Source organism: Pseudopipra pipra, chromosome 12, assembly GCF_036250125.1.
Source record: "Pseudopipra pipra isolate bDixPip1 chromosome 12, bDixPip1.hap1, whole genome shotgun sequence".
NCBI lineage: Eukaryota > Metazoa > Chordata > Aves > Passeriformes > Pipridae > Pseudopipra > Pseudopipra pipra.
The window spans coordinates 11,912,563-11,925,468 of NC_087560.1; the positions used below are offsets into that span (position 1 = coordinate 11,912,563).

The following is a 12,906-nucleotide window of genomic DNA, read 5'->3' on the forward strand; positions in this document are numbered from 1 at the left end:
AATTTTCTTTTAAAGCTTTTGGAATGCCTCCATTTATTTCAGACTTGTTGGACTGTTGAGGATCCCCTGACAGCTGTGGGTTCTGGAAAGTATCTCCTTGACTGCTTGCCCAAGACCCCCCTTTTCCCCAGTAGCCACGGACCTCACTCCATCTTGAAAATGCTTGTGGGAGTATGGGATCTGGAGTGTGTTTGAAACTGATGAGATAAAGAAAAACAACTATAAAACTTGGTGCTATAAACACTTGCAAGCCTTGTATTCCACATAGCACAGTGAGCCTTACCTATATAAATCCATGAGCTGCTAATTCATTAAATAGTTAATTGCTCTTTAGTTTCTGAGATTTTTAAAGAAAATGAGTTAACACTGGCCATTCATTTAAGTCAAAGAATAGTAGAACTGTTGCTCTTCAAACAGGTTTTGTATTTGTGATATGTTATCAGTATCTCAGCATACAGCTTTATTCAGAATTCTTTTGAATATATACTCTATGGCTAATGTTCCATGGTTTGCTGTGCATTTATATATACTCATGAGGATACATACTCATTCTTCCGTTGAGCTTAAGCATGATTAATATGTTTTTGTAGGCAGTTTAATGAATTGCTTAAAATAGGAAGTGTCCTTGATTTACCTGCTGCATCATAAAAAGTATGTAGTAGTTGCTTAAATTTACCTTGATTTATAGGCCTTTGCTTCATCAACTCTGATATTATGACTTCCTTTGTGATAGCCAAGTTACTCTTGATTAGTTGATTTTGGTGGGATATTGTAGTACTTGCTGAGTCCATTGTTCATAATGGATATAATTATTTTCATGATCCTTTCTGAGCCCCTGCATTTGTAATAGAAATAAGTTTTAACTAACAGGGCATTGATGAACCATAAGATGTGATGCAGGACTCAGTCATTTCCCAAGCCTTGCCTTTGATTTGGGTGGATGGTGGAAAGAAAGCAGATAAGAGGTGAAGGGTGAGAGATAAATGAAACTGAGTTTGTAGCCTAAAAACCTCCAGATAATTCTCACTTCAGGTGGTGCAACATTTGCTGTTTTTATTGTAGTTAGGTCAAAGATTGTAGATAGATGTTCATTTTGAAGAGTTTCCTTTCCAAAAAGTTGTTTACTATCCCTCTGTTGGAGGCTACTATCCCACAGCTCTGCTGGTTCACAGGTTTTTCTTAATCTGAAATTTTCCTTAATCTGTGCATTGCCCTGCTTTGGGAGGAATCAGCAGCTGGGTTGGATGAGAGCTGCCTTTTGCTTGAAGCAAGCTGGAAAGTGGGAATACAAGGCCATTCAATGGCATTTTAATGAGGGTGGAAAACTCTTGCAGAACTGCAGTGATGACCAGCCAAATGATGCCTGTCACAATTTCTTCACAGTCCTTATGGACCAAGGCAGTTTGATATGAAATGTCTGGTTTTACCCTAAGTGTTAGAGTTCCCATTAAAATTACTTCCTGAACAGATTTTTTTTTAGGGGTAATCTGAATAATGTGGGCAGTGGTGAGGAACTGTGGATAGCAACACCCTGAGTCAGGACAGCCTGATCTGTCTTTGTCTTTGGACTTCATAGGATCTCAAGTACCTGGGCTTCTTGGCCTCTGACATTGGTAATAAGGGTCTATATGACCATGTAAATTAAATAAAAAATATTCTGTTTAGGTGATCTAGACTATTTAGAAGTAAATTCATTCCGGTAATCCAGCTCAGTATATTAATGGTCTTTAACTCATGTACAAAAATAAGATTTTCAGTTATTTTTGGAAATAACTTAAATTTGTATTTTTGTCTTCTGATTTTGCACATGAATTTGAACCTGGAATATTGCAATGTAGCTCTGTGATTCAATATATATGTGTGTGGTGAGAATCTGGCAAACAAACTATTAGTGGGTTTTAGTTGACACTACGGTTGGATTCAGTATTTTACTCTTTTAATAGAGGTTACTGGAATAAAAAAGAGCCTTATTTTTAATATATCTGAGTTCTTTTTCCAGGTGGGAACATAATCCATGGACTGCCTGTTCAGTTTCCTGTGGAGGTGGTATTCAGAGGAGAAGTTTTGTGTGTGTAGAGGAGACCATTCATGGAGAGATACTGCAAGTGGAAGAATGGAAATGCATGTATGCCCCAAAGCCCAAAGTCATTCAGACCTGCAATCTGTTTGATTGTCCGAAGTGGGTGGCAATGGAATGGTCTCAAGTAAGTTGAAAAGTACTTTGGACCTTTGTTCTTTCTTTTCTAAAGGAAGCCTCCAGTCTTGTGTTACCATGTTTATGAGCACAGTGCTATTAGAAAAGTATAGCCCTGAAAGATAATTCATAGTTCTTGCTAGGAGAAGTTTATACTGAGCAATTCTGCCTGATAATCAAAAGGTTCACGTGTCCATGTGGAGGAAAATGCATGTAGAATTCTTTATGCCTTTTGAATTCCTGCTTTATATGGAGGAGAAGTTAGAGGTGAGGTCCCTCTGCAATCAGGTCATTTATGTCTCGGTTCTTGATAAATGTGGTATTTCACTGGATATAAGAGCTAAAGGCACGTCTGTCTTAGGGGCTGGCAAGTCTGCAAGGGTGATTTTCCAGCATTCTTGCCTTTCATTACAGTAACAAGAGCATAAGCCAACTTGTCCTGGCTGTGGTTATCTGATACAACCAGATAGCTCAGCACTCCTATAATTCCTTAGTTCATCCAAATGACATCACTGACACAGAGTGTAGAAACTGCAGCACGCCTGACCCAGCTTTAACTGCAAATGACCACTGTGAGAGGGTGTATTCTCAGTGCACAGCCATCTCTGGTTCTGTTGCCAATCAGATAAGCTTTATAGAACCCCAAGAAATCACTTGCATTCCCAAAACTTAGACTTTTTTTTCCAGCATCAACCTTTTCTTTACTCGCTTAGCAATGCAGGGACAAATTCATGCGTCTCCGTGGAAAAACTTAAGTGAGCACGTCATCAGCACTTGTAATTTCCTTTTTAAGAGTATTTGTAAATACAATAAAGAAATAGGTTGAGGTGGTTGTGTTGTCTCCTGCAGTGCACAGTGACCTGTGGCCGAGGCTTGCGGTACCGAGTGGTGCTGTGCATTGACCACCGCGGGCAGCACGTCGGGGGCTGTAACCCACAGCTTAAACTGCACATAAAAGAGGAGTGCATCGTGCCAATACCGTGTTACAAGCCAAAAGGTAACTGGAATTTTGTCTGGGTCTGTTATTGTTTTACATTTTTGTTCAGAGAATTAAAAGCCCCTGGTAACCTTTTTCAGAAATGCCAGAAGCTGGAATTTACTAGGACTTATTTCAGCCTTGGCAGAAACAAGCACTTTAATTATTGGTGCTAGGAAAAGTGCCCTGCTGATATTTTTTGCTGATAATGTGGCCAGACTCTCATGAGGTGAACATGCAAACTGAATCTATACAGTCTGGTCAACTTGGGAAAACCAAAATAAATGAGGTTAACATGGGGAGGAGGAATTGTTCAATAATACTTAAAATGAAACTCTGTATGTATCACCTGGGATCTTGTTTGTTTGTTCTTGTTAAATGTGTCAGCATTCTCAGTGGGCCTCAGCAGCTCATTAAGTTGTAATCAAACTGGTTTCCTTCTCCATTTCTGCACATTTAAAATAAAGAATGGAGCTCAAACACCACGAAGAAATTCTCTAGTAAATGTTGTTCTATTATCCAGTTTTATCTTTATTCAAAAGCATTAGATCAATAGGCAATATGAAGGTGAATAATGCTAACATCTACATTTTGCTTTGATTTTGGAGGAATTACTGAATGTTTTGGGGGGTTCTTTCCTCTACCAGAAAAAAGTCCTGTGGAAGCAAAATTGCCATGGTTTAAACAGGCCCATGAAATGGAAGAGACCGTAACAGTCTCAGAAGAGCCAACGTAAGTACATTGTGAAGAAACATTCCCAGTGTGTTTTGCAGGTATCTGGAATGACTGTTGCTGTGCAGTTTGCTTTGACCATTGACCCTCCTTGGGAGATGAGTTGTGTTGTGAGCTGTTCCTAATTTTCCATCTCAATTGCTTCTGGAGCTCCTGTTCTGGATGACGTGGAGCTACACTATTACAGTGTCCTGATATCATTGGAGCAATTCAAAGGGATCCTAACTGAGCCTAATTAAGCCTTAATTAATGCACGTGGAAACATTTCAGCACATATAAATTAAATAAATTCAGTTGTTCTATCCCGGTCGTAGCTGTTACCTCAAGAATGTAGTGGTTGTATTAAAACTTAAGAGGTACTTTGTAGGCTTGCCAGGATTTCCTTGGGGGGTGAGACCAGTGCATAAAGAAAGTGAGAAAAACCTGCTGATCTCTGAGCTTAGCTAATCTGTGGGGGTAAATTGTGCTATTTTACATGTGTATATGTGTGAAATGGCATCTGGATTTTGTGAGTCCCCTTAAAAACTGATGAGCGTGAGCCTTGCAAGTTCTAAGGATGAAAGCATAACTTAAATCCAGCTACACTTGTTCCTGACTCTCTTATGTTAGGGCATCCATACAGTTGCTTATATCCCCGTGTGCATTTCATACATACATACATATATATGTATATGTAATATATTAATATATAGTATTTAATTTTCTATAAGGTTTTCATGAGAGATTTTGAACAGTATTTTGTTGTGCTCTGCAGAATTCTACACTCTCTGTAATAATGTCAGTTTGAAATAGTTTAGGTGAGCTTACTGAAGTTCCTTTGGATTTATATTTCTCTGAGAGCGGAGTGTGCCCTATGCTTATTTTTCTTCTTCCATCTAGCTATTCCTGGTTTTTGGCACGCATGTAGCAACAGGTGTGATCATGAGTAATAAAATCTTTACACCTGCACTGACTCACAGAAGAAACCTCTTGCCAAACAGGTGTTTATATAGTTATGGTGACTGTACTTTAAACTTTTCACTGCACTAGCCTCTCAAGTCAAGTGTCAGCCTACTGTGAGCAGTTATTTCACTCTCCAAATTGGTGGCCCTGAATGCAGGCAGGGTAGTAGCAAAGACATAAAAATAAAGTGTGATTGTCGAAAGGGGTGATGCAACCAAATGTGCCTGTAGAATGTCAGCATAGCAGAATAGAGGTGTATGAGACCACTTCTAAAGAGTGTTCAGCACGAAGCTATAAAGAAAATTATCTCTAGCATTACAAAATCCTGCTGTGGCAACTGTGAGCTAATGCAGTTTCTAGGTTTTTAGGGTCCTTCAGCATCAGTCTGACAGAACAAGCAGGGAGGACTGGCAGGGACACAGCATCTGGTTCAGAGTGTATATAGAATATAACAGAAATGAGCTGGAAACTTTGTCATGGGTTTCTTTGTACCTTGTCCTGACAAAGGAAGCAGTAATTCATCCTTCCTAGTTATGACAGATGTATTCTACTGCAGCCTCACCATGTGAATGGATCCATGTGTTCGAGTTCCCAGAGTGTTGTCACACCTGTGCAGTTTTGCAGTTTCCTGAATCTTTTTTCTTCTTCACTTATTCTGGAGACTGAGATATTTTTCATCTTCCATTAACGATCCTCATCCTGTCCTGAGACCTTCCTTCACATTTTCCAGAAGCATCTTCACCTAAGTCTAAAAGGTTCCTCCAACCACTTCTTGCCGATGACTCCTCTCGGCCATCCCCTCTTTCCTGAGGTGTTGCTGAGGTGCTGTGCTTTCCTAGTCTGGGCATTCTGGGCTCTCCTGGGACCCAGCTCTAACACTGCAGCCAGATTCCCCATTAGTTTAATTTTGCCTGTATTCTGCTGCCAACTGCTCTTACTTTAGTCTTCTAAGGAAGCTGGCAGGTAAGGGGAAATTAGAAATAACTGGTCCCTGACTTCATTCCTTTTTGCAAATTTTCTGTTGGCCATGTGGACAATGGTTTGCAACCAGAGAGTTTCTCCATCGATGCCTTAAACCTTGTGCCCTAACTGCTCTGGTCTTTTCCAGTTAGAGACAGGTTTTTGGGTCATGGATTAAGTTTTAAAAAGAAACTGTAGCAGTAAGTTACTTTTCTCAGAATAAATTATAACAAGATTTTCCTCTGGTTTGGATCTGTTTAATTTTGTTTTCTGTAATTTATACATGACACAGTGATAAGTCATAGCCCACCTCTGCCTAGCAGGACACTTATGATTTCCTTGGTAAAATGCCATCACTTTTAATTTTAGTTATCCTCTTGTCGTGCAAACTTAAACCACAATATGAAGTCTCAACTTCTAATACATCCTTTTATTACAACCGTCGTTCTCTGCTTTTGTGTGATATTTTAGTTGATAATGAATAAGAGAATAAATGCAGCTGTGTTTTAGAACCCACAAGTGATGGATATGCCAAAAGTAGCTTGTGGAAGATAAATATTTCTGCCACTGTGGTCTACCACGGCTGGTGTCCTGAATTTACATAGAGGGGGAACGTTCAAAAGCTTCTTTTTTTTATTATTAGCAAAATAAAAAATGACTGTCCTTAAAGTGAGGCCAAGAAAAATGTAGGTCTGACCTTTTTAGTTTTTAGTTGTGGAATGTGATGACAGTTGATACCAATCATTATTTTAAATGTTCTTCCCTCGAGCCTTCTTAGTTACAGTGGGATTCACAGAGAAGATCAAGCAAGTTCTTGCATCCTTTTTATTAGTCCTAAGTTATAGAAATAGACACCTCAACTGCTTTTCAATGTCATGGCTTAGGACAAAGCTGAAATGGTTTCAAAAACTGATACGTTTTTTCAGTAATATGAGCTAAAAAGTGATCACTGGGCTTGTGGAGTTGTACTCCCTGGATGTGAAATGCAGTGTCTCTCACAATGGTTCACACTCATTGTGTTGGAGTCATTTTCACAGAAATGTCCTCGCTGTGCCTTTGGCGATAGAGAATTACCCATTTTTCACAGTTCCTTCTCTGAAAATGGGCTGGTGATTTTCTGAAACACATTAGACTAAATGTTGATAAAACCAGCAGTGTGACTGTTTAGAGCAGTGGTGGTGCTGTAGGGAGGGGCAGGTTGTCAGCGTTGTGGAAGTTCAGCCAGCATTTCAGATAATTCAAACTTTTATCCAGGCCCCTTGGTGCACTAGAACTGGAAATATCACAAGAGCAGCCCTTTTTTTTTTTTCAGGATTTAGGCATTTCCTGTCTTTACTGAAAGCAAGAACTACAGGCATGAGGGGGGAAAAAAAAAAAAGAAACACCATGTTTTCAAAGTCTTTAGAAAGCTGCAGAGGGCTGCACTGAGTTCAGTTTTCAGGTCAGATTTGGTTTGGTTGTGTTGGGCTGCTCTGTCCCAGTATTGTCATCAGTAGTTTAGGTCACTGCTTCATTTCCCAGGTCATCCTACTTGGGCTTTTACAGCGTGCACCAGGTGAATGCACATTCCCATTAGTCTGACTGGTAACACTGCAGCCTGATGTGCTCTCTCTGTATCGTGTTCATTATTTATACCTGCACAAATAGAAGTATTTTAGTTCTGTATTGCACTGGGAAGAATGACTGTACAAAAAGGCTGATTTGTGAAAAGTTGAACCTGCTAAAATTTGCATTTTTCCATTCTTTTCTGTTTTTTTTTTAATCAGATGTCTCATCTGCAAACTTAAAGATCTCAGAAAATTTTCATTTACCACTGTCCTACTCATTATAAATTCCCAATGATCTGCAAGGCATTGCAGTACAAGTACTCTGATGCTTCTTAATCCGTACCTGAGATAACTCTGAGTGTGTGCCCACTGAAGGCAGACTGAGTTTACTTTGGGGAAGTATTGTGCCCTAAGCATTGCCACGTGTATGCTGTGAATGCCACTGCCAAAAATACATCACTTCTGAGGCTGGTGGTGTTGGCTTTAATGACCTGTCACAGGCTTTGCTTTTGCATGTTAAATATAAAGTAAAAACTAAAAAAATCATATGCCTAAACTAAAAATTCAGATAAAATTCAGTTCTCTCATTGTCCAGTCAGTTCCTTGCTCTAATTTTTTATTGGCAATCTTCATTGGCTTCTATTGAAGGTACTTAGTGTGACTTTAACATGATCATCCTTGGAGCAGTTCTATAATTTAGGATTTCAATAGTCATGTGACTGGTTTAGCAAATGCCAAGGTAGAATAGAAAGTGTTTTGCATGTTGCATTTTTATCTTGCACTTCACTGAAAAAATATCAAACACTAATATTCAACAGGAAAAGCTCAATTTAACATAACCTTGATAGAAACAAAAGAAAAAAATGCTTAGAATTTTCTGAGTTTCTTTATAAATCAATTGGTTGCTGAATGAAGTGATTGCTAAGGTTCAAAATTTCTTTTAATTTTTACAGGATTTCAAAAGAACGTATTGTACATTATTGTGGAATGTTTTAATGCACTCAACTAGCAGTACACAAAGCTAACACTTATTTCTGGTATGCTGCTGTCATGCTTTTACCAAAACAACTTATGCTTTCAGACTGCAGACTCCTAGGTGTGGTTAGAACACCAACCCTTTTCAACTATAAATGTCCATCAGTTTTATTTTTTCAATTAGGTACATAGCTACAAATGGACTTCAATTTTTGGTGGTTTTTTTTTTTACACAGAAGGAGAAGAAAGTAATCATTCTGTGAAGCCTGTGCACACTGGCCTTGATCCAATAAAGCACTTAAGCACAAGTTTCCCTCTGAACACATTATCGTCCCATTGACTTCAAAGCACAGCTAATATGCCTAAAGTTAGGCACATGCTTAAGTGTTTCATTGGATGAGGGTGCTTTTGCCACGCACACCTTAGGTAGTTTGCATGGCTGTCTTTGAAAAGACTGCGAAGTCTGCTGTTTCAGGGTTAAGCTGATTCTATCTGCTGGAGTGAGAGAAAGCCTTCCTTTGCAGCTTTTCCCATTAGAACTTGCTATCAAGAGCATCTGGACACTGACCCCCAGCAGCTGTGCCCTCGGACTCAGTGGGCTGTTGGGTTGTGCCAGTGGGGCATTTGCTCCGATTTGAGCACTGTATGACACAGCCATCCATCATTTTGGTAGTACTCTTCCAATAAAAATCAGTATGGTCATCTGCTTGGAAGGTAGTCAGATTTGTGAAGGATGAGCAGTTGCAGTTCTCCTCGGTGTGAAGGGGAGCTGGGGATAGTGTGCCCTTTACTGAGATCTGTCGAGGACTATTTAGCTCTAATGAATATCCTGAGACTGTTCAAAGAAACGTTGATGGGCTTTTATATATTTATCTTTGTAGTAGAGTTGTATATGTATTTCTTTAACATCTCCTTAAAGAATAACCAGTTAACCTTGTAACCTCTGTTGGAAAGGGGAATAGTCTTTTCCCCCAGAGAAAGTCTGCCTTGGGGTCTGTCTCAGTCACAGCCTGGGTGACTATCCCAAGGACTGAGTTGGAGTATCCTTACAGGCTATCCACCCATCTGTTCTCCTTTCTTCTGTTTGATTCTTCCTCTGTGTACACTGGCAAGAAGTTATTGGCGCAAGATGATAAACTGTCCACAGAATCAACCACACTGTTGACATTTTTCTGTGCTTGCTGTGTATGCAGAGCATAAATACTGATTTTTGTCTTACACAACTGTTCTTATATTTGTAAGGGCAGCTTTCCTGCAGTAAAGGAAAGATAATTCTTAATCCAAGATAAGGGGAAAATCTTTGAATACTAATTTGAATCTTTCCTCCCAAATGCATTTTTAACGTTCGTCAAATATATTCTCCTATATCTCCTGCTAGTGTTTTAATCATCAGCTGCATTTGGACACATAATAAAGAGCAACTACAGCCTTTTGAAACAAAATGTCAACTCTGTATTTGATTTCTTACAAAATATACCCCAGAGCCACCCAGCATGACTTTATTGATGAAACTCAACCCCTTGACTCTTGTGCCATTTTGAAAATTACTGTCAGTGGCCCTCAAAGTCAGGGAATATTATAACAAAATCACAATCTGTAAAATAAGATTTTACTGTAGTTCATCAGGAGCATAAATGCTTTCTAATAAAAATGATGGATTATAGACTGTTCTGGTCAGACTTCTTTATTGAAGATGAGAGGCTGCTTCCAAGATTGAGTCTGAAGAGCAGCCTGTGGTGGTGGGCATTGGAGATAGCTGGATTTGAAAAGTGCTCCTCTTCTCTCTCATTGCTAATTATTAGTATAACATAAGGTGAGGGCCTCTCCGATTTAAGCAGACTGCAAATATACTTTTGGCATATGCCCAAGTCTGTGTACCTGGGGAGCTATTTTATGTTGTATAGAAATATCTTCACGAGTTTCCCTTTTTTAGCACTGAAGGAGACTGAGAAGGAGACTTAGGTGATATCCTTTTTTCCTCAAAAAATGGACTTTTTTCCTCAAAAAAGGATACAGCTTTTCCCTGTTCCTTGTGATTCTTTCCTAGATTTTTTGTGAATTTTGGTAAATGGCTTAGAATGGGAGGCAAGTGAAAGACTGAAGACACTTGACTCTGCATTCTAGTAAAGTATCAAATAGTATAATGTATTGTCTGCTCTGTGTATAAATACACTGTGCACACACAGACACAACTACATGGAATAAAATGGCAGTGTTTCTGCTGCACTGTGATTATTTGCAGGTTTATTCCTGAGCCCTGGTCCCCGTGCAGTGCCACGTGTGGCAGTGGTGTACAGGTGCGGGACGTGAAGTGCCGAATTCTTCTCGCGTTTACTCAGACCGAGGTTGAACTGCCTGAGGAGGAGTGTGAAGATGAGAAGCCACCAACAGAACGAGTCTGTCACCAGGTGTCCTGTGACAGTGATCCTGTCCCCTACACACCAGAATTTTCACATGCTGAAGATGGCAATGTGATTTACGACTGGGAATACATTGGGTTTACTCCTTGTTCTGCCACGTGCCTTGGAGGTACCTTTATTTATTTATTTATCCTGAGTTGTAAGAATTTGGCATTGTTTGATACTGTTGGGTCTTCTGTTAGGGTTACCCTAAAGTAGCTACGTTGATCTGTAGGAAAACATGCAGCTACAAGCTTTAACATATTTCTTGGCTATCCATAGAGTATTTCAAACTACTTTGTTTCATTTATCAAACACTGACTTTATTTGGTTAAGTGACTTGCTTTAGTCTTGCTGCTGCAGGAGCCTCTGCCAGGTAGTCAGTGATACCAGCATGTTTGATGCATCAGTACTGGGAATATTTTAGATGATCTATCTTTTCCTAGGAACTGAAAGTGTATGATTACAGAGCTAAAATTCCCACGTTTATTCTTTATCTTTCGAAATGCTGCCGTTTTCTGCAGTAAAGCAGGAATACTAAGTTTTAATTAGGGAGACTCGCTTTCAGCCTTACGAGCATGAAGATCAAACAGGAGTTAGTTTTGGTCTTGGTGCTCTCTATCCCTCCACAGGAACTCTGTGCCATACATCTGTCTGCAAGTAGTTAGGCACATTCCTTTTTGGATGTAATCGAATCTCCTTGTCGTCCTAAGTACATGTTACTAGACAAGGTTGCTACTACATACTGTACTTTGGGACCAAACACAAGTGAGTTATGAAGTGTTAAGTGGAGGCAGTGGAATTGTGAACACACCTATATATGACAGGACTGCTGACATCAGTGGGAAGTGAAGACAGTTGTACCCATAGAAGAAATAAAAAATGTAGAAAAGGGGAAAACAGAAACAATTGGAAGCAGAGAGCTAGATAGAGCTCACAGACAGCAGCCTCTTTTGTGCTGTTCACCAGTTCAAACCTGGAAGACAGAAGCTGGGAGGGATGCCCCAGAATGGGATCAGCAGGATGGTAAGTGATGGACAGTGCCTCCTTTATCAGTTACTACTGCTGTTTACTGAGGGGGTTGATCCATAGGAGTAACAGCACATGTGATGATAAAAGCTGAAACATCCCATCCCCTGCACTACCTGCAGTGGGCATTATGACTGGCAAGGGAGGAGAGACTGTAGTCCAAGTAAGTGAGTATAAACAGGAAATGGAAGTGACAGCTATTGTGACTGTCTCTGTTTCTTTTTTTAAAGAGAGAAATGTTTTTAGAAATAAGGAAATAAGGAGGTGTTCTAAAACTCTGAAGTTTTTCAAGTTTGAGGACATCATCAGATAGCTAGATTGAAATAATCTCTAGTCTTTTCCTGCTGTTGCACATGTGCATGTTTACAGTGCCTGCATCTTCATGGGTGTTTGTCCACGCATAAAACATCCACTTGCCCTTGGTGTGCAAGCTGATAGTAATTTAAGGAGCCTGTACTGAATATAATAGTTTCATCTGAGGGAACTTCAGAATTACTGATGAGCAGAATCTCATTCTGACCCTTTCATGAATTTGGTAGGTTCTCTGACCTAGAATTGTCCTGTAGGTGTTCATAGTGATCCAAACCATTTGTTTGATATGCAGTAGAAATTTCCCACTTGAAGAAGTTTGAAAGACAATATCTGTTTGTGTTCTTAAGACTTCTGTGGTATCATTGGTACTGTGTCTAGACATTTTCCTTATGTGATGCTCCAGGGAAATGTGGGAAGTTGTCAGGGTGTTTTATCAATGAACAGCTTCAGCAGCCCCTGTGCTGCTATGCTAGTTAGGTATCAGTGATTTTTTCCTTCTATCAGTTCTGGTCTTCTGGCTGCCTTGGCAAAGGCTTTCAAACAGACCAAAAATTACCTGCCGATAAATAGTTTTAGGGGAACCAGACATCTCTTCTGTTTCCAACTTATTGCAATGTACTAACTAATGATCTCACTGTCTACTATTTTTCCATTGTGTAGTTCAAAGTAGCTGATCCATTTCTGCTAAGTTTTATGTTCAAATTTCATTTCAATTAGATGAACTCTTTCGTTACAAGAAATAAATGTTGTCTGAGTTTGGAATATCCTAGTGTAATGTGAATTATATTAGGTACTTTTTCTCTAGTATGTACATATCTAGCAGTGGCTATTAAAATAAAT

At 39.5% G+C, this 12,906-nt stretch overlaps 1 protein-coding gene across 6 annotated transcripts in view; it reads left to right on the forward strand.

Moving 5' to 3' along the window:
* Nucleotides 1–12,906, forward strand: part of ADAMTSL3 (ADAMTS like 3) — a 174,663-nt gene that overhangs the window by 121,961 nt on the left and 39,796 nt on the right. For all 6 annotated transcript variants that reach the window (XM_064668927.1, XM_064668926.1, XM_064668929.1 and 3 more), the window contains 4 exons: nucleotides 2,000–2,204; nucleotides 3,044–3,191; nucleotides 3,818–3,902; nucleotides 10,569–10,855. In XM_064668927.1, coding sequence (XP_064524997.1) covers nucleotides 2,000–2,204; nucleotides 3,044–3,191; nucleotides 3,818–3,902; nucleotides 10,569–10,855 — 725 coding nt within the window. The remainder of the gene's footprint in view (nucleotides 1–1,999; nucleotides 2,205–3,043; nucleotides 3,192–3,817; nucleotides 3,903–10,568; nucleotides 10,856–12,906) is intronic.